Source organism: Macrotis lagotis, chromosome 4, assembly GCF_037893015.1.
Source record: "Macrotis lagotis isolate mMagLag1 chromosome 4, bilby.v1.9.chrom.fasta, whole genome shotgun sequence".
Classification (NCBI taxonomy): Eukaryota; Metazoa; Chordata; class Mammalia; order Peramelemorphia; family Peramelidae; genus Macrotis; species Macrotis lagotis.
The window spans coordinates 113,556,027-113,578,351 of record NC_133661.1 but is presented as its reverse complement, the minus strand read 5'-3'; the positions used below and the strand labels follow the sequence as shown (position 1 = coordinate 113,578,351).

The 22,325-nt window shown below is 39.9% G+C and overlaps 1 protein-coding gene and 1 pseudogene across 4 annotated transcripts in view; one reads left to right on the top strand and one right to left on the bottom strand.

The window, feature by feature from the left end:
- Positions 1-22,325, bottom strand: part of ARMH3 (armadillo like helical domain containing 3) — a 269,046-nt gene that overhangs the window by 210,970 nt on the left and 35,751 nt on the right. For all 4 annotated transcript variants that reach the window (XM_074233858.1, XM_074233861.1, XM_074233860.1 and 1 more), the window contains exons 7-14: positions 19,033-19,107; positions 18,835-18,921; positions 8,285-8,341; positions 5,780-5,823; positions 4,712-4,772; positions 2,890-2,936; positions 1,977-2,052; positions 340-433 (exon numbers count right to left, since the gene is read on the bottom strand). In XM_074233858.1, the coding sequence (XP_074089959.1) occupies positions 340-433; positions 1,977-2,052; positions 2,890-2,936; positions 4,712-4,772; positions 5,780-5,823; positions 8,285-8,341; positions 18,835-18,921; positions 19,033-19,107 (541 nt within the window). The remainder of the gene's footprint in view (positions 1-339; positions 434-1,976; positions 2,053-2,889; positions 2,937-4,711; positions 4,773-5,779; positions 5,824-8,284; positions 8,342-18,834; positions 18,922-19,032; positions 19,108-22,325) is intronic.
- Positions 20,193-20,979, top strand: LOC141520460 (V-type proton ATPase 21 kDa proteolipid subunit c'' pseudogene; annotated as a pseudogene).

Below are 22,325 nucleotides of genomic sequence, written 5' to 3'. Positions count from 1 at the left end.
CATTATAGACACAATAACTAGAGTTGTGTATGATCCAAGTCTTCTGACTGCCCCCAACATGAGGGCTACAGACTGAGCTCCTGTAACCTTCTCAAACACTTGTCCATATGTAACACCTGACTGACTGACTGACTTTTCTAAAGTTTCCTTCTAGGTTCCAAGATACATTTTTTTCTTGGGGGGGGGGGGAGTTAGGGGGAAGGGAGTTATTTCATCCACCTTTCTGAAGTGAGAATTAAATGCTTTGTTCTCCTGTACAACAGACCTATGCTGCCCTTTCAAGGTAGTGTTCTTCCCTCTAAAAGATCTAATCTAATAGCATTCTGAAGGAAGGCTCACCATCAGAGGAAGGTGGTGTGGTTCCTAGAGGTGTAGCAGGGGTCGTTGGAACAGGGCTGACAGGGGTGGTCACCAAGCCCATTTCAGGATGGTTCTAAAGAAAAACAGAGACACCCATGTATAACAAACAAAAAGTCTGCTTCCCTCCCAGCACTATCTGATTAGCCTCTCTCAGTGTTGGTACAGCAGTCCATTTAATTAAACTGAAAGCCCACTAAAGAGAGACTGCTTCTTCTTCCAGGGTCTATGTAGAGTTGAACACTGTTGATGTTCAATAACTGTGGGGTTGTTTCCTCTAGTATGTCAGAACTTAAAAACAGGCCTTCATTACATAAGCATCTCTGCAGAATATGCAAACACAAAAGATGATACCAAGTAGGACAGTGGCTACCCTATCTAGCACTGAAAAGGGACTAAAATAAGCAAAAATGTGTATCTACATCATGTTTTTATAACCACATGACTCACAAAATCAACTAAATAATGCAGGTGATTAAAGAAACAGAAAAGCCTATGGCTTTATTACCCTCTCCAGTTCTAAGGTCAACAAAAAATGGGCTGGTGATACAAGAACCATGAGAAACCTCCCAGTCTGGACTGAAGCAAAGGAAAGGAGTCATAAGACCACACCTAATCCTATCACTTCGTTAGCTAAAATTACTGCCACTGCTACTCATGGCCCCTCAACAAATAGAACTAACTGATCTCAGGACAAGTTCCTGGGACTTGGTGGGAACAGTGAATAAAGTGCCCCATATAAGTCAAAGACAAGAAAGTCAATTTCTAAAACAGTAGCTTCTTGGACAAATGTGGATTTTATAAGCAGTTGCCCTTAGAGGGATTTGAGAAATTGCCTAAACAATTTAAGGGGAAAAAAAGAGGGGGAAACTTTTTTAAAAGGGGAACTTCAATAGGGAAACTTCCTTTAAAAAAAAAAGCTTATATACTTATTTCAAATGGCCCAATTCCAGAATAAAATCACTTCATTAATTTTTAAAAACAATTTTCACAGAGAGCACTTGAGTTCTCAGTCTATCTTGATTTCTCCTATATACTGACCGTAAGAACATCATTCTAACACACACTGTCTTGCTTCTATGCACTTGTGGCTCCTTGTCTTCAGCTTTCATAAAACACATTGTCTACTAATAGCAATATGCTCTTCTACCCTAAACTTGCTGGATGGGATTTCCTCTATCTTCTTCTTTTGAAAATGGTGAAACATAGATGAGTAATTTAATCTGTGTTTATCTACTACAGTAAATCAATAGTGAATTGGAAAGAAGAAAAAGGTGATTAAAAAAATTCAACTGGGTATATAATACCATGGGATTTCCAGTAAGCAAAATGAAGTAATCCCAATTTATTTAGGTTAACTGGATCCAGTAAGCTGGTCAAGAATATTAATCACTCATCTTAGCAGACCCACTTTTAGTAACAGATGGAAACATACACATCTGGGGATATTGTAAAAGAAAAGTAACTGAAAAACTCTAAGTTACTATCATTTCCAGAGACCAAACAATATTTAAATAGACCTAAACCTAAAATATAATATAGCCAAAAAGATCTTTCTGTGATTAGCCCAAACTGTCTTCAGGAGAGAAAAAAGACTTGTTTTCTTTGCACCAACCAACCTGTGCTAATACTGTGATGAAATTCCGGTTTAAGTGAACAGCTTCATAAAGAGCCAGAAGAATAGCCTCATTGGTTCTGGGAAATAAGAAAACAGATCATAGGATCTCTAGCTTAGTTTAATCAACTTAAAACAACTCAACCTATATTGATATTTTTCCCATCCCATCACCATCTCTCAATTTCCCAGGGTTCCAAACTTCACATCATTCTCATTCATACCATCCCTCTCCATCTGCATATCTCCCTTATCTCTGGCCCATATACCACTTTCTCAGCCTATGTGCCCAGAGACATACAAGTAGGTTAGGTCACACAGTTCAGTTTCCTTAAGACCTCTTCTTATCATCTTCATATACCCTTCTCCCTTTCTTCAACCCTCCCCATTCCAGCAGATCATAAAATCACAGATTTAGAGATTCAAGGGATTTGAAATTACTAAGTCTAATCACCTCATTTCACAAATGAGGAAACTGAGCAAAGAACAGTTAAATGACTTGACCAAAGTCTCAAAGTTGGTAAGTACAGAGAACAGGATTTGAACATAGGTATTCCTGACTCTAGGTCCTGTGACCCAGGCTCTTGCCTCTTTCCAAAGCTGCTGTCCTTTAAAGAACCACCAGCTTCTAAAACCTTCAGCAATTTAGGTCCTCATCCCTGCTTCCAATTCACTCTCAAGAAAGCCTAGTGCAGCTTTCAAACTTCCTGAGAAACAATGGGCATCAGGCCAAGGAAGATCTCTCTCAGGGCCTGTTTTTATCTAAAACCCTAGGAACACAATGATGAATCACTTAAAAAAAAAAAGTTTGAATCCTGGAAAGATTTACAAGAAGTGACATTTTCCAGTTCTAATTCCAGCTGGCAAGCCCACCATTAAAGCCTAAGCCACTGCAGAGAGAATGTCAAAGCACTTACTGAACAGAAATGTTCTCATGGGCATCTGCTATGAACATGCTGCCCACCTGTGGAGGAAAGGAGAATTGCAGGATGTCAGGAAAGATGATAAGACTTCTGCATCCCTCCCCAAGGAAGCAACAAGAACTGAAAAGTAGAAAGTGCTCTTAGGCTTGCAAAGCATTTGACATGATTTTTTCACATGTAAGGAGTCTTGGGTTTCTCAGCCATTTTCACAAAAATAAAAATCATTAGTTTATCTTAAAAAAAGAACTTTATAAGAAAATTCCCAACTCCTCAGCTATTTAACTCCTAATAAGATGAACCATCCTTAACCCTAGGTGGAAAATGGTCAAACTACAAGTACTCTCTGCAGCATCATATCTTTCAAGAGAGTAATGACTCAAGACAAGAATCTCATTCAAAAGTTTCCCAAGAGTTGCTGACCTCATCCAGGCCCCAGGGGCTGTCCAAAAGTACTCAGGCCACATTAATTTTCAGTTTCACAGATCACAAGAAGTCATGTTAGAAAAGAAATAGACCTTTAAGATCCCCTAGGTCAACTCTCTTATTATACAGAGAAAGAAACAGACCCAGAGACATAAGGTGATTTATCCAAGGGAATAAACCTCTTCTGAATCCCAACAGTATTCCTTCAAACACTATCTTATACTGCCTCTCAGAGAACCAGAAATATTTTAATTTATGATCCCAGTCATAAAGGCTTTAGGGGTAGAATAAGCCAGATCTGCTGCTTCTTTCCACACAGAGATAGACAGACAAATAAACACACACACACACACACACACACACACACAATCACAAACCTTCACAACCTGCTCTCTAATGCCTGCAATTCTACAATTAGGGCTTCATTCCTTAAATCTTAAGATTTCTTACTTCCTGTTAAACTACAAACTACTGTGACAACACAAGATCCTATTAGTCTCTTTAACACAATGCTAGTGAATTTATTACTGTAGACCAGGTTTTGATATGAAATAGGAGGGTCCCTCTAATTTTTGAGTTACAAATTCCCTCCCATCCCTTTCTTTTCCTTGAGGAAGGAAACACTTTGATATATATTATACATATGCTGTCATGCAAAATATATTTCCACATTAACTAGAGAGAATCTAAAAGAAAGTCTGATCGAGTGGCCCCTCAAATGTTAGCAACTGTGAAGTTCTGGCCTTGAGGGCATCCATCACAATGGTAGGGCAATTGTGGTATTCATTATCAGGAAGGAATTTAGCAAAATGTGTATTATAGACATAAAATTGAATGACAATTTTAGAGATTACCCAATTTTAGTGCCACTTTTTATAAATGCATATAAACTGAAGTCCAGAGAGGAGAAAATATTTGACTAATACATTTAATTATTAGTAGTCAGGACTAGACCTCAGTTCTTAGAGTTCTCATTCCACTTTTTTTTTGGTTCCATTCTGCCTCTTTCTATAGTTGAGAAATAAGGGAAGGGAACTTGGGAGGAAAGGAAGGAGAAAGAAATAGGGGAACACACACACAAAACGTAAACACCTGAAATTCTGCAGTCTGAACACTGGACAAAGAGGTACCTCAGACATTTACTACTTTTGTCATCTTGGACAAGTCACAACCTCACTTCAGTTTCCTCAAAGGTAAGACAGGAATAATAATAGCATGCATCCCATAGGAGGAATGTAGTGAGGATGAAATGGGAAAATATATAAAGCACTTGCAAACTGTAAAGTATGAGATAAATACTAGATATTTTTTTATTATTAATTCTGAAGAGAGGTTTGACTTACCCATCCAGATAATTATCTATTTCTGAACAGTGAAAACAAGTCAGGCTTACCATGTTAGTTAGGGCTGAGAAAAAGCCACTCTGGTGTTCTTCTTCCTTATCTTTGTATTGCCTGAATAAACAAAAGAAAACTACATTCAACTTTCTTATTATCTATGAGGTGAATGGTTCTATCTTGGGCACTCTGAGCAAAGCAAGGAAATCAGGGCATGAAATTTCTTTATGAAAGCTGGGTAGTCATCTTTGGAAAAAACAACCAAAGTAAAGACTTGTCCTCTGCAGTTGCCCCAGCTGGCCTGAAATGCAACACGCACCAAAACGCATGTTCATTTTTGGGAAAGGTTTGGAAAAAAGGAATGAGGAGTGTGAAAATCCTACAACATATGGGTGATTCCGTTATTTCCCAAACAGATTGTTACTTGAAAACCGTGACAGGGAAATTACTTTAAGACTGTTACTGTGAAAATCTTGTTTGTCTTTGAAGGGAAAGGAAGGAGATAAACTATACATGGTAACAGGATGCTTCTGAAATTCCAACAGCCATCTTTTTGTGAGGAAAGCATAGACAAGAGCTGGGAAAACCCTGACTGACACAAATGGGAGCACTGATGACCTGGGTCCATTAATACCAACTCTTCTCACATTCACACAGAGGGGCAAATCTATAAAGTCCTCCAGAAAGAGACTGTGGAAAGTTGCCATGGATTCCTTCTTCCTGGGAAGTACCTTTCACGATTTTCAGGCTCAAAGAGAATTACATACCAAACTTAAAATATTTTTTCTTGTTTTTATGAATGTATATGGAAGTACCAAAGTTTTCAAAGGAACACACTGTGTGGCTAAAACCAGAAATATTAAATCTGGAAGTTATTATTCTATTTTTTCCCCCACACATTTCCACTGATTCCTACAGTAAAGGCAATCTCCCATCTCTTTGATCCCAGAGAACAGCATCTAAAACTATTTTCTTTGCAAGGTGGATCCCAGTGTACTTTCAGGGTAAGAGAAGATGAAATCATCCACAGTCTCTACTCACCAAGAACTCTGGTACAAACCTGTTTCCAACTCAGTCAATTAATATTGACTGAACCAGAATCATTTATGGAAAGATGGGCTTACCTGTTGTATTCAGACAAAGCCTGAGCAATTACAAGCCCCATTCCCTGCAAAGAGACAAGATAATACAGTAGGAGAGTGAGTAGCCCTTTGGGGTCAGGAAATCACCTGTCATACTCCCCCTAGCCCAAGGCCAGCAAGTTGCACCTATGAGATATCACTGAGGAACAGAAATTGATTGAGCTAGAAAATGTCCAAAAGTAGAATGGCACTTCTTCCAAAGAGATTTTTCAGATCTCATTTTCTAACTCAATGCTCCCAGACATTATTAAAATACAGTAACAAGGAGTAAGATAGACTAACTCAGTTCATTGTCAGTTTCAGTGGGAACATTTTTGCCTTAGAAGTGTAGATTGAGTTAGACTCTTCAAATAAAAAGCTCTTAAATGTTTCCAAAACAACCACAACATGTGAGGCAACGAGTCCCATGACAAAAGAGAGTGTATGTAGGACAAGCCTCTTCCTTTTAGGCCAATGGAAAACAAAAGTACAAAGTGAAAGAACATCTGATACACCAGGTAGCTTACCATCCTTCCCTGGAGACTTCCTGAGTGAATAATATGAATTAACTAAGACACCCAGAAGGGAAGTGCTCAAGCACAAACTTTACCTAAGGGAAAGTCAAAGCTCATGATGGGGAGATGAGGAAGGGACATAAACTAGGAGCTTAGAGTTCTGTTCTCCTCTTTTAACTGATACTTCCTCTAACAAAGAAAACATTGCTCTCATTTCAAGAAAATGGATGTTAAACATCTATCGCCTCCCCCGCCTTCAACTTTACCAGCTAAGATCTATTTTCTGGCTAATTCTCAGAAGGAAACTTGCACCTCTTGGTTTCAATAGTCCCCCAGACCACTGGCCCTGATTCCAACTCAATCCTAGAAGCCACTGTCTACAGAGAATAGCCCCTGTGAGGAAAGGTTCTTCCATCCCTGCTACTACCAACACCAATTACCACTGCTGAAGCAGGAAAGACAACCTAGTCATTCTGAAATCCAAGAAGGTATCATGTGCCAAGCATCTCAAACCACTACTAGCATCAACCATCAGACCATCAACTCTATTATTAGCCTAGCCCTAGAGCCATCAGGTGCTGGGAGGATCCAGGTCCTCAGTAGACATAACAGATGTGAAATAGCCTGAAACTACTGAGGAATCAAAAGAGAAGTTCCATCCAGTGGCTAAACATTAAAAACCATATGGTTTTATCAACAGAAACTAAATTTCAAAACAGGCAATTTGCTTTGCCACTACACTCAGATGACCATGGGGCTATTCTGACTTGAAGCTGAAATCACCAATATGTATTGTTTCTCCCATTAGAATGAGTTTCTAGAGAAAGGGAACTATCTTGTTTTTACAATTTTATCTTGAATTTTACATACAATAAACACTTAAGTTAACATATTTGGCTCAAAAAGACAGGCAGCCATCCATAGTCATTCAAATGTGAAATCAGTTGGACTATTCCATCATGATCAATAAGTCTCTTCCTTCAAACCTCCAATCTTTAAAGAGTTCACATAGTTCCAAGAGCTCTAGGAGCAGGGCTCTATGAAGAAATAGTTTCCCTTTATACAGGACCATGTGAAATCCAGTCTATAAACAAGGGCTGTTAAGAAATACCTATGCAGAATACCACTACTGGGTCTATACCCTGAAGAGATTATGAAAAAGGGTAAAAACATCACTTGTACAAAAATATTCATAGTGGCCCTGTTTGTGGTGGCAAAGAATTGGAAATTAAGTGAATGTCCTTCATTTGGGGAATGGCTTAAAAAAATGTGGTATATGTATGTCATGGAACACTACTGCTCTATTAGAAACCAGGAGGGATGGGAATTCAGGGAAGCCTGGAAGGATTTACATGAACTGACGCTTAAAGAGATGAGCAGAACCAGAAAAACACTGTGCACCCTAACATGGGGGTGATGATCAACCTTGATGGACTTGCTCATTCTATCAGTACAACAACCAGGGATTATTTTGGGGTATCTGTGATGGAGAATACCATCTGTATCCACAGAAAGAATTGTGGACTTTGAACAAAGGCCAAACACTATTACCTTCAATTTAGGGGGGAAAAAAGTTATCTTATTATGTAATCTTGCTATCTCATACTTCCTTATTTCTCTCTCAACACATTCAACTGAGATCAATGTATATCATTGAAACAATGTAAAGACTAACAGAATGCCTTCTTGTGGGGGGTGGGGGGAGGGAAGCAAGAATGAGGGAAAAACATAAAACTCAAAATAAACATAATCTTTCTAAAAAAATAAATACTTATGCAAAGGCAATGTGGTACAGTAGATAGAGCACTGGCCCTGGAGTCAGGAGAACTTGAATTCAAATCTGGACTCAGATACTTAATAGTTACCTAGCTGTGTGATCCTGGACAAGTCACTTAACCACATTGCCTTAAATAAAAAAAAGAAAAGAAAAAAGAAATGCCTATGGTACTGAATATAAACAGAGTAGACAGTGTACAAGGTGCCAAATACTCACATTGAGGGTGGCTTCATCATCCACAATGGACAGCTTTACAATATAAGGGTTCACGGACTGTTAAACAAAAGAAGAGGCTCCAGGTTAGTTTGGCCTAGTTTAATAAAGAGCCCATTAGCTATTTAGCAAAACACTGAACTAAAATGCTTCCACAGGGACTTAGCTGTTTGTCTCTGTCAATACACAAGGCTTCCTCCCACTGTACCTGAAGTCATCCAGTTTCATTCCCTTCTACCTGACCCCCCAATCCTTTCATTTAGAGCAGACATAAACACACACACACACACACACACACACATACACACACACAGAGTCCTGTCTCTCAACTGGCCTGAAAAACTCAGGACTACATTCAACTTCTCTATTGTTTTCTATTAGTTATAAATGAACACTCTGCAAAACCTACTTGGTCTTATTCTGCCAACGATTTGCTAAATCCATAGAGACAGCTGACTCTAAGGATCCATAAGCATCCTCTTCCCCCAGTAGGCACTTTTTTATAAGTTTCTAACTTGCACTTATGGAGCATTTTCATCCCAAAGGCTCCCCAAACATTTCACCAGCCACATACAGGGTCTGATTCACCCACCCGTGAAACAAAGCCACCTTGGGGGTGGAAAGTGGCAGCTGCTTAACAGTCAGAGAGAGGCTGTTTATGGATCTGATACCCAATAACACTGCAGGGGGAACTGAAGGAAACAGGATGTAATTACCCAAACTACAATCTGGCCAAGGACACTGGGACTTAGTGATTGTCCCATCACTTGCTGTACTGGAGGATTTCTCTAGCACTTCCAGACCTAATCCCAGCTTGGCATCATATGAAAAGAGTCAAAATGGTTTAGCTGTTGAACCAACACCTACAAAACTGAACAAGCACTAGTGACCCATTCCCCTGATATTGTCCACCCCTGGCTATTCAAGAACATCACAAGGTATCTCAGGAAATAGTTCTTGAAATCCAAAGGGATCAGGGAATAATAGTTCTCAGATCGATGGGTTTTACAACCACCAAGAAAACCCATTCTTGAAAACCCATTGCTGTAACCAGGGTCCCTTAATTGAACAGCCTAATCCCCCATGCAGACCCTATTAAAACTAGTTTCTGGGGGCATCTTTACTGTCTAAGTAGGATGCAGGGAAAGACAATGTTGCATTATAAAAACCCTATATTGTTAAAAAAAATTGTAAATGAAAACTGAAAGGGAGAGTTATAAGCTCCTGAGGGAGTCCAAGGGTACTCAGCTCTCAGATGGGCAAAGTTAGCACTTGAATGACCAGGAAATGCTACCAAGTTTGATGACAAGCCATCAAGGACAAAACTCTTACCCTGCCCAGAGTGGGCTACTTCAAGGCACAACAAGATCTTAGGATCACAGATTTGGATCTGGAAGGGATCTTAGAAGTTATTCAATTTAACCTTCTCATTTTACATATGAGACTCAGACAAGTGACTGTCAGTCCAGTGTCATAGACAAGATTCAAACCCAAGATTCAAACCCAAGTCTTCCTAACCCCAGCATTCTTTCCACTATACCATACTCACTGCCTCTAAGAACATGGACACTACCTGCCTTGGACCTGACTTGAACCAGTAATTTAAGAATCTTGTACTCAAAAGTTCTCCATTCCATCAACTGAGTTAAAGAATGCTGTGTCCATGTTAATAAGGACAGAGTATAAAGCAGTCATTATTGAAGAAGTTACTGTAGCATGAACAAAAATGTTCTCCCTCATGAAACCTACTTGGTTAGAGTCCTTTCAAAGTTTATTTTCTAGTTCCAAAGAAAACTCTTTGAAAAAGAAAAATAGGAACAACTGAAAATAGACAGAAGGAACAAAATTAAGTTCTGGTCGAACTTTATGCTGAAGATAGTAGCTAATAGGGACTAAGTGAGTGCTTTTGTCACAGAAAGGTGGCCAGCCTCCATGTGGTCAGGGTACTATATGCCACAAAATAATAATAAGAGGTAATATTTATAAAGAACTTTAAGTGAAATATCTAAGGTAGGTGCTAATATTTCCTCCAAATTACAAGAGAGGAAACTGAGACAAGCAGCAATAAAGTTATTTGCCCAGGCAATCACACAAATCAAATAAAATGATTTGCCCTGCCCATAGGCAGGATTTGAACTCAGATCTTCCTAATGCCCAGTCCAGTGCCCTATCCACTGGAACAGTACCAAGCTACTAAAATTTGCTATTCCATGGACACAGATCATGCTATTCACCAATTTCAGCTTGTTCTTTTAGCCCCAAGATCTGTTACTTTTCATACCACAGGGCAGTGCTAAAAACTAGGAAACCTACAGAGAATCATTCCAATTTATACACTTATACTTAAAAAAAAAATCTAAGCATCACTTGTTTTCATTCCTCTTCTTGAGACTTTTTCCTTTATCCCTTTCCTGTCTCGGTAGAGGAGATGGCCAAACAGGAAGCAATATTATTCCATGTGTGAGGGCATATGAAATTATGCTCTGACATTCCTCATTCCTGTCCCTAGGGCCAGCCTAATCTATCACTCACCTTTTCAAAGTCTGGCCAAGCAGCAAGCTTCTGTGCTGGCCCAAGCACCTTTCATGGGAGGTTACAGCTTCTCCAGAATATATAACAGGAGAAGTAGTAGGAACACACACAGTAATTCAGACTAGTTTACATAGAATTCCGTTTCCCTTGTGTTATTGATGACCAATTGGTTTTAAGTCCATTCGGAATTTCTCACAGTATTGTCAAGCTCCCTTCCTCTCCATGGTTACCCAAGTTAGCTTAGTAGCTTCTGGTGAAGGACTGTTTTTTATGTTTAATTTCTTATTCTATTTTCCCCAATTACATATAAACACAAATTTCAATATTCACTTTTAAAACCCTAAGTTCTAGCAGGAACCCCCCCAACTCAGCCCCATGGCAGAAGGGTGCACTTGTGGTCATTCACAGACCAGGAGGGAAGACAGAGCTTCACACAATGAGATCCTTGTTTGGGGGGGTTCCAATAATACTCAAAAGCCCAGGAAGCACCCCAAAACCAGGCACAGGCTGGGGAAATGAGTAAACAGAGAAAAAAAGAGGAACACCACTGAAAAATACATTGTCTATGATCCCAAGAAGGATCAAAATACTCAATCTGAAGATGAGGAAGTACAAGTTCCTGTATCTAAAGACTGCAAGAAAAATGGAAATTGGGTTCAGGCTATGACAGAGCTCAAAAAAGATTTTGAAAATCAAGTGAGGGAGGTAAAAGAAAAAATGGGAAAAGAAATAAGAGAGATGCAGGAAAAACATGAAAAAGAAGTCAGCAGCTTAGTCAGGGAGACCCAAAAAAATGCTGAAGAAAATAACATGTTAAGAACCAGCATAAGTCAAATGGATAAAACAGTACAAAAAGTTATTGAGAAGAAGAATGCTTTAAAAAGCAGAATTGGACAGATGGTAAAAGAAATAAAAAAGCTTTCTGAGGAAAACAAATCCTTCAGATGTAGAATGGAGCTAAAGGAATCTGCTGACTTTACAGGAAGTCAAGACAGAATATTTCAACTCCAAAAGACTGAAAAATTAGAAGAAAATGTGAAACATCTCATTGAGAAAACAATTGATCTGGAAAACAGATTCAGGAAAGATAATTTAAAAATTATTAGGATACCTGAAAGTCATCATCAGCAAAAGAGACTTGACATCATTTTTAAAGAATTCTTACAGGGAAAACTGCCCAGCTATCCTAGAAGCAGAGGGCAAAAATAGAAACTGAGAGAATCCACCATTCTCCCCTGGAGATCCAAAAAAAAAAAAAAACCCCCAGGAATATTATAGCCAAGTTCCAGAACTCCCAAGTCAAAGAGAAAATATTACAAGCAACCAGAAGGTCACAATTCAAATATTGGAGCTGCAGTCAGGATCACATAGGACTTAGCAGCAACTACATTAAAGTCTTGTAAGGCTTGGAATATAATATTCCAGAAGGCAAAAGAGCTCAGAATGCAATCAAGAATCAACTACTCAGAAAAACTGAATGTCTTCTTCTAGGGAAAAAGATGGACTTACAATGAACCAGGGGAATTTCAAATGTTCCTACTGGAATGGCCAGAGCTAAACAGAAAGTTTGATCTTCAAATATAGGACTCAGGTAAAGCATAGAGAGTGGAAAAGTAAAATATGAGGGACTTAATGATGATGAACTACATGTATTCCTGCATAGAAAAATGATACTGATAATACTAATGAGAAACTTCTCATTTAATAGAGCAGGTAGAAGGAGCTTTTATAGATGAAGCACAGGAGAGAGCTGAATTTGAAGATATAATATATTGTAAAAATGGAGTCAATGGCTAAAAGGGAAGGTAATGGGAGTAAGAAAGGAGAGGTGGAATAGGCTAAGATATTTCACATAATAAGATTTTTTTATTACAACAAGCTACTGCAATGATATGGAAGGGGGGAAGGTGAGGGGGAACGAAGGAACCTTCATTCTCAGAGGTGGCTAGGAGAGAAAACAGCATATATATTCAAAGGAGTATAGACATCTAGAGTAAGAAGGAGAGAAGGGAGACAGGGGAAAGGTGGGGATGTGAGTGATGGAGGAGAGGGTGGACTGTGGGGGAGAGTGGTCAGATATAACACATTTTCTTTTTTACTTCTTGCAAGGGGCTGGGATTGGATGGCCTGTCTGAGACTACAGGGCCAGGTGGTTGCTGGGTTTGTATGTGGGATCGGGGCCTCTTGGCACCAGGGCCGGTGATCTGTCTGCTGCACCACTCAGCCATGTACAGCATATTTAAGAAGAGGGAAGAGTGAAAGGAGAGAGAAAATATAGTATATGGTAGTGGGGAAGTATAAATGGAGGGAGATGTGATCAGCAGTGGAAAAATATGGAAGTAGCTTTTGTGATGGACTTATCATAAAGCATGTGATCCACCCACAACAGAGCTGGAGGTATTGGAACACAGACTGAAGCACATTTTCATTATTATTATTATTATCATCATTATTTTGTTGGGGAGGGGTGCAGGGCAAGTGGGGTTGGGTGGCTTGCCCAGGCCCGCACAGCTGGGTGATTGTTGCGTGTCTGAGGTCAGATTTAGACCCAGGTGCTCCTGGTCTCCAGGACTGGTGCTCTGTCTGCTGCACCACCGAGCCACCCCTATTATTATTGTTGTTGTTGTTGTTGTTGTTGTTGTTATTATTATTATTATTATCATTATCATTATTATTTTGGGTTTGTTTTTTAGGGGTTTTTGCAGGGCAATGGGTTGGGGTGGCTTGCCCAGGGTCACACAGCTAGGTGATTGTTGGGTGTCTGGGGCCGGATTTGGACTTAGGTGCTCCTAGCTCCAGGGCTGGTGCTCCATCCACTGCCCCTATAATCATCATCATCATCATCATCATCATCATCATCAATTAATTATTATTATCATTATCATTATTTGATTTTTTCTCTTTATTGCTCATGAGGGTCTATTTTTGGGGGGGAGGGGGTATTATGTTTACTCTTAGACAAGAATATTTTAGTAATGCATAAAAAAAATTTGCACAAAAAAATAAAAATAAATAAAACCCTGAGTTCTGAATTCTCTTTCTTCCTACCCCAATCCCCTTCATTGAGAAAGCAAGTAGTTTGATATAGGTTAGAAATTTGCAAAATGAAAAATATTCTGGTGAAGGATTTTTACTAAAAGCTGCAGAAACCAGATAAATTTTGCCCAAATATCTGTCTTATTCTACCAGTTTTAATTCTTTCAGACTCTTCTGAAGAACCAAAACACAGTTTAGCTTAGAATTTTAATCTCTCCTCTCTTCCTCCTCTGCATTGATCACTCTTTTCACATTATTTCAGGGGATAATACTGGGTAGAGTCAGGGCCCAATTCCCTCACAAAAAAAAACCAAGCTAATCCCAAAATAGTCACTTGTATCCAAGCAGGATGCTTGGAGATGGATTACCTCTCTCATGTAAAATTCAACTCCTTCAACTAACCCCTCCATTGATTCTTCTCTGCTGATTTTCATATTGCTGAAATAAAATACTAGAAATCTGGGATCAATGAACTTGCTTCTTTCAATATATTATCTTTTAAAGTCTTCTGTATTTTATATATTCAAAAACTTTATTGTGAAAAGAAGTTTCATTGGACTTTAAGAGAGGTCAATGACACAAAAAAAGGTTAAAAATTCCTACTCCAGAGGCATGAGAAAAAACAAAATGTCTATCAAGGCAGGTCTTCCAAGTTTTACAAAACAACAGGGATTAGAGATCAATGACATTTATTTGTAGCTCTGTCATTTCATTTCTTTGTTTCTATACCATTCTCAAAGAGAAGCTACTGAGTCCTGGGAATTTATAACTAATTAATATTGGTTCAAGTCTATCTTTTAAACACTAGACAGCCTTCCCCTCTTCTTTTCTAAAAGAAAATGAGTCTAGTGTTTGCACTGCCCATAAATTTTGTCCTCAACTAGAATAAACAAAAGTTGACAAGTATCACAAAAAGCTCCTCTGGCAAACAGAAGAGCTTAGGACTGACAGCTCTAGTCCACTTTGGGTATTATGCAGATAAAAGGAATCGGGCCTACCTAGAGAAGGGATCCTTGTTACTGTACTTGATAAAGACTAGTACGATGCACTCCCCTTATTCCTATACACTGTTCTTTATGTGTCTCTTAAGTCTTTCCCATCTTGTTTGTTTGTTCTGCCTTTTTTGAGTAGAGGAAGCAGGACTAGCATCTCTGGATTAAAAAGAACTTAAATTTAGAAAACAGTAAATTAAGGATCTAATTAACCCAAATGAAAAAACTACAGCTCCAAACAAATTTGGAAAAGGAAAGTCTCCAGCTTCTAGGTAATGTCCAAAAATAATGCATAAGAACTCCCAAACCTGGCCTGGGTCCCTAGGAGCACCAGGTTGTGGCAGTGGAAGCAGTTTCCAGACCTGCCAACCCAGGGAACACCAAGCACAACCTGGAAGATCAGTGGGGAAACCTCTGACAGCGTGAGGGCAGAGCCCAAGCCAGTGTGGTCCTCAGCACAGCCACGGTCCTCATTGCAGCCCAAGTCCTGGGAAACAGAAGTAGGCTCAGAGTCACCCAGCAGGGAGCTGCCTGTAACTGATTCCAGAGCACTCAGCCCACAGAAGGTAAGGGGGTGAGGGAAGACTGTCAAAGTCTCTTTTCTGTCCCTGGGACAGGACTCTGGTACTTTGTTCACATTCAGATCCAGGTCACAGTCTGGGCCCTATACTACTATAGTGGAGCAGGGACCCTCCTCACAGTTCCAGGGTAGAAAGAAATGCCTGTGGTCATCTCCAGACCAAAGCACAGGTCAGGAGAGCAGTCAGAGCTTCTAATAAGACATTGAACGAACTGAAGTCCTTGCAGGGGTGTCCCAATAACAACTCAAAAGCTTGGCACAGGCTGGGGAAATGAGTAAATAGAAAAAAAGAAACCTGATCATAGACAATTACTTTGGTCCCATGGAGAAACACATGTTCAGGAGATGACAAAGTCCAAGCTTCTGTTTCCAAAGCCTCCAAGAAAAAAATAGGAATTGGTCTCAAGTCATGGCAGATCTCAAAAAAGATTTTGAAAATCAAGTAAGGGAGGCTGAGGAAAAACTTGGAAGAGCAATGAGAGCAATGCAGAAAAAAAACATGAAAATCACATCACCAGCTTGATGAAAGAGATACAAAAAAAAATGCTGAAGAAAACATCATCTTAAAAGCCAGTTTGGGTCAAATTGAAAAAGTAATCCAAAAAGTTAATGAGGAGAAGAATACCTTAAAAAGTAGAATTGGCTAGACAGAAAAGGAAATAAGAAAGCTCATGGGAGAAAATACAGAATGGAGTTATAGGAATTTGATGATTTTGCAAAGAATCAAGAAACAATAAACAATACCAAAAGAATGAAAAACTAGAAGAAAACATGAAATATCTCATTTGAAAAACAATTGACTTGAATAACAGATCCAGAAGAGACAATTTAAAAATGACTGGGCTACCAGAAAGTCATGATCAGGAAAAGAACCTTGACTTTATTTTTAAAGCATTTCTACAAGAGAATTGTCCTAATATCCTAGAAGTAGAGGATAAACTAGAAACTGAGAGAATTGGGGCAGCTAGGTGGCACAAGTGGATAGAGCACCAGCCCTAGAGTCAGGAGGACCTGAATTAATATCCAGACTCAGACACTTAACAATTACATAGCTGTGTGACCTTGGGCAAGTCACTTAACCCATTGCCTTGCAAAAGCTAAATTTAAAAAAGGGAAAGAATACTATTATTAAAAAAAAAAAAAAAAACAGAATTTACTGATCTCCTCCTGAAAGAGGAACATTATAGCTAGGAATATTACAGCCAAATTCCAGAACTCTCAAGTCAAAGAGTAAATATTAAAAGCAGCCAAAAGGAAACAATTCATATATCATGGAGCTATAGTCAGGATTACATAGCAGCATCCACATTAACAGCTGATAGGGCTTGGAATATAATATTCCATAGGCAAAAGAACTTGGAATGCAACCAAGAATCAACTACTAAGCAAAACTGAAAATCCTCTTCCAGGGGAAAAGATGGACATTCAATGAAATAAGGGAATTTCAAATGTTCCTGTTAAAGCAGCCAGAACTGAACAGAAAGTTTGATCTTCAAGTACAGGACTCAGATGAAGCACAGAGAGGGTGGACAAGAAGGGTAAATTATGAGGGATTTAATGATCATGAACTACATGTATTTCTGCATGGGAAGATGATAATGATAATTTTCATATGAACGTTCTCATTTAATAGAGTAGAAGGAGCATATTCACACAAGGCAAGGAGGGAGTTGAATTTGAAGGTACAATATACTGTAAAGATGGAGTCAAAGGGCGAAAAGGCAATGTACTGGAGGAAAGGGAAAGGAGAGGTAGAATGGACAAAGATGTTTCATGTAAAAGAGTCAAGAAAAATTTTATAAAGGGGGGGGGCAGCTAGGTGGCATAGTGAATACAGCACTGGCCTTGGAGTCAGGAGTACCTGAGTTCAAATCTGACCTCAGGCACTTAATAATTACCTAGCCGTGTGGCCTTGGGCAAGCCACTTAACCCCATTGCCTTGAAAAAAAAAAAGTCAAGAAAAAAGCTGTTGCAATAGAGTGGAAGAGGAAAAGATGAAGGGGGAATGAGTGCTCGCTTTATTTTCATCAGAAATGGCTCAGAGAGGAAACAACATACAGACTTAATAGGGTATAGAAATCTTTTACCCCAGAGGAAAAAGGAGAGGAAAAGGATGGGAGAAAGGGGACAGGGGAAGCAGAGAGAAGGTGTAGATGACAGAGGAGAGAGTAGATCATAGGCAAGGGTAGTCAAATACAACACTTTTTTTGTTTGTTTTTTGCAGGGTGGTGGGGTTGGGTGGCCTATCCAGGACCACATGGCTGGGTGGGTCTCTGGGGTAGGATGTGTGCTTGGAGCCTCCTGGCCTCAGGACCAGTGCTGTCTGCTGTGCCACTCAACTGCCCCATAGCACACTTTTGAAGAGGGAAGGAGTGAAAGAAGAGAGAAAATAGAATAAATAGGGAGGAATGGATGGAGGGAAAGACAATCAGCAATAGAAACTGTGGGGAAAATATGGAAGTAACTTCTCTGATGGACATATGATAAAGAACATGATCCACCCCAGAGATAGAGCTGATGGTCTCTGAACAAAGATTGAAGCATATTTTTTTTCCCTTTCTTTCACTTCATTTCTAGTGAGGGATTTTTTATTTAGGGGGAGGGAGGATTATGTTTACCCTTACAACATGACTATTTTAGTAATGTGTAAATAAATAAAAATGTAAATTAAAAAAATAAAATATAAAATAACTCCCAAACCAATGAAAATTCTAATATAAGTAACCATTTTGAGAAAATTGCTAAATGAAAATTCAAATTAGAGGATAATTAATTACCTTATGGAAGGATTCACTATGGGGATTCTTAAATAGTGAGTTCCCCTTATACATTTAAAATAAGATTCAATTTACCAAAAATTGCACACAAATTTTTAGGGACACCTTTACTTTATAAAACAAGATCTTCCTGGAATATGTTACAAGGACTTTTTCTTTTCATTTTTTTCCCTGATGGAAAGTGAGAGGAGAGGGAAGGAAAGAAGAATAATAGAATATAAAGAAAAGAAAAAGAAGGATAAAGGGTTATTGAAACAGCCTTTTAAAAATGCAGGGAAGAGAAAGCAGCACAGACAAGCAGAACAACTTAGAAAGCTAGAGGTTGAACAAACTTACTAGTGAAAATAAAGCAAGCTCTATATATTTGCACTCTGCAGGTTAATGTATGATCCTCCTCTTCTGCTACACCAAGTAAATGGAAATACCCATTTTATGTGGTATTTCTTAACTTTAGAATACAAATACATTTTTTACAAAATCTACCTACGAAAGTCAAGATCAGCCTGCAGTGAGAACAAAGGGAGAAGGGCAAGTAATGTGGCAAAAGAAATGCAAGCTATATAAAAAATACTTCACAAAAGGTGACGTGGCTTAACACAAAAAAGTCTAAGGATGTGTGGTGCTGGGCACTCTCACCTCATACTTCCTATAATTCACCAACAAAGCCAGAAGGACAACAGCATCATATCCATGTTCTCTGCGACTTGGAGGGTGGGAAAGGATCTATAAGAATAAAAAATACAAGATAGTGTTGATTCCTAGCCCAAGGAAATTCAGAGAGACCCCCCCAGGGGATGAGGTTTATCTACTCATCCACAAGAGAAAATAACCTACCTGTAAAATAGCTTCAAAGATGCTATTGATCATGACATATTCCAGGATCGTGTTTTGACTGATGTTATCTGTCACCTGGAAGTAAAAATCAGTTTTGTAAACTCTGCAACTGAGACTTGATTCTTAACATACAATTCCTGATTCCAAGGTGTGGAAACATAGAAATGTTAACTGTAAAAGAGAAATATTAACTTCTTTGTAATGCAATAACAATTTAGTAAAGCATTAGCTGAGTGTAGGGTACTGTGTTAGATATGGGGGGAGATAAAAAGCATAGATAAAACATAATGTCTTCTCCTGTGGTACTCACTGACTAGTAGTAGAAAGTAAGAGAGAGAGAGGTGTGTGTGTGTGTGTGTATCTCTATGTGTCTGTGTATACAGACGGGTCATACAGATAGATGCAGATTACTGTAGGAATCCCAGATTACTCCATGTAGGAACTCCCTCCAACCAGGCCGATTCCAATGTCTCCTTTACATCAGAGAAGCCTTAGGCAGACTGCCTGTGCCTCAGGAAAATCAAAGAGCCTTGCCCAGGGTCACAAAGACACTGAAAGGATTTGAAACCAGGCCTTCTAGTACTTTCTACATCACTCTGCTCATGAACCTAATTCTAGATATATACATACAATACCTGATAAATACAAAATAATCAGAATCATAATAATCACTACCTTTTTATAGCACTTACTTATAGCACTTATAGTATACTTTACAATTATTATCTCCTTTGATCCTCACAACCACTCTGGAAAGTAGGTGCTCTTGATTCTCATTTTACAGATGAGAGAACCAAGGCAGGGATGGCTAGGTGGCGCCAGTGGATAGACCACCGACCCTGGAGTCAGGAGTATCTGAGTTCAAATCCGGCCTCAGACACTTAATAATTACCTAGCTGTGTGGCCTTGGTCAAGCCACTTAACCCCATTTGCCTTGCAAAAACCTTTAAAAAAAAAAAAGAACCAAGGCAAACAGAGGTGAAGTGACTTGCACAGGAGTCACAAAGCTGGGATTCCTTGGGTTCTCTGCACTCTATAACTACTGTTATGTTATCATTACCAACTGCAGTGATCAGGAAAAGTTTCAAGAAAGAAAGAATACCTAAGATGAGCTTTAAAACAAAAGCTGATTGAAGACAGAGAAGAGGGTGAACACAGGCATGGGAAGGAGGAAACAGCAAGCAGGGCACATCCAAAAGATAATACAGGACGTGAGGTGACCGGGCGCAGGGACGGGCGGGAGGAGGCGGCGGAGCTCAGTAGGCTCGGGCTTGGCCAGTGACCGCGACCCCCGACCCCGGCCCTTGAACCCCAGCGCCGCCATTGGCGGCCTCGCGCTGCTGTACTCCAGCTTGTCCATGGCCATCTGGAGCTGCCTCCTCGTCGTGGGAACCTGCTACACCATCTTCAACTTGGGCTTCTGCTTTGATGTGGCCTGGTTCCTCACAGAGACCTCCCCCTACATGTAGTCCAACCTGGGCATCGGGCTGGCCATCTTGCTCTCTGTGGTGGGGGTGGCCTGGGGCATCTACATCACAGGCTCATCCATGCTCGGGGGAGGGGTCAAGGCCCCCAGGATCAAGACCAAGAACCTGGTCAGCATCATCTTCTGCAAGGCTGTGGCCATCTATGGTATCATCATGGTCACTGTCATCAGCAACATGGCACAGTCCTTCACCGGCACCACCCCCAAAGAAATTGGAAATCGTAATTACCACGCAGGCTATTCCATGTTTGGCGCTGGCCTCACCGTGAGCCTGTCCAATCTCTTCTGCGGTGTGTGCGTGGGCATCGTGGGCAGTGGAGCTGCCCTGGCTGATGCCCAGAATGCCAGCCTCTTCATCAAGATCCTCATCGTAGAGATCTTTGGCAGTGCTATCGGCCTCTTTGGGGTTATCGTGGCCATTCTTCAGACTTCTGAAGTCAAAATGGGAGACTAGGCCTGAAGCAATGGGAGGGCCCTGCCCTGCCCTGCCCTGCTGTGCCCTGCTCTTAATTTATTGGTTTGCCTGGGGGCCCGGCTGCCCTGGCCAGGGGAGCTGTCCCCCCTTTTGTGTCCATGCTGTGTCCCTCTGGCCCTCACCGCCATCTGCCCCTTCTGGAGCCCCTTGGAGGGGCTTGGCCATGGCCTATGGGTTGGGAGGGCATGCCCTCTGCCCCCTGACCTGCCTCCTGCCCCATCCCCCACCTCACCAGTATTTGAAATAAAGGTCTGTGTCCTGGTCACCCCCCCAAAAAAAAATACAAAGGAATTTTGGTCATAGCATAAAGTCTGTCTAGATGAATCACAGGAAATTAAGTTGAAAAGCAGAATAGTACCAGACTGTGAAAGTCCTAAATGCCAAAAAAAAAAAAAGGGAATGCACTTTACCCACTGAAGAACAGAGAGCCATGAAAGGGATTTTGAGCACTTAAGTGACATCTCTACATAAAGAAAATTAATTTGGTTTCAATGTGAAAAATGGATTTAGAGGAGAAGAAGAGAGCTAGGAAGATCTGTTAGGAGGCCTCTGTGATTCTCTAAGTTGGTGGTAGTGAAGGCTTGAACTTCAGAGTGGAAAAAGGAATAGAAAGAGGGTAGACAAAATAGATATTTTAAAGGCAGATTCAGCAGCAGGTAGATGAAAGAATTGACAGGAAATATTCCAGAAAAAAAATTGATAATGTGCTGAACTAGTAAATAGGATTAAGTCAATTGATTATGCAAGAACTAGAGGAAGGAGAAGATGCAAAGATAAGTCTGAGAATTTTAAGCATGGAAGATTGAGAGAATGGTAGAACACTGATGGTATTAAGAGAGTGAAGCTGGAAAAACAGTTTGAGGCAAAGACAATTTGTTATTCAATGTTTGGCAACCCAATATGATATACACACAAATGCCCCAAGAGTGTGGGCCTTATAGTTTCCTAGGATTCATTTTTTCCAAATATGCCAGTCTGCATCAAAAAAAGGTCTAGAGGATCAGGAGCAATGGTAGAGAGAAGGAACATATGTAGGTAAAAGTGACCAGACGTGTACGACCACAATGGGAAAAGATAATCCAAAGATGGGGCCACTCCAACACAAAGAAAAACTGACAGAGTTAACAAGGGGAGCAGACACATGTACTCCCTGGTGAGATAAAAGATAGTAAGATAGTGAGTTACAAAGAGACAGGAGTCAAAAGTAGGCAGAAACTAGATCTAACATGTAGTCTAAAATCAGGAAATAAGTTGAAAGAATGAAAAAAATAAGAATCCCAACACAAAAAAATTATTATAGTGACAAGGATGCTCAGGATACAAACACAGAAA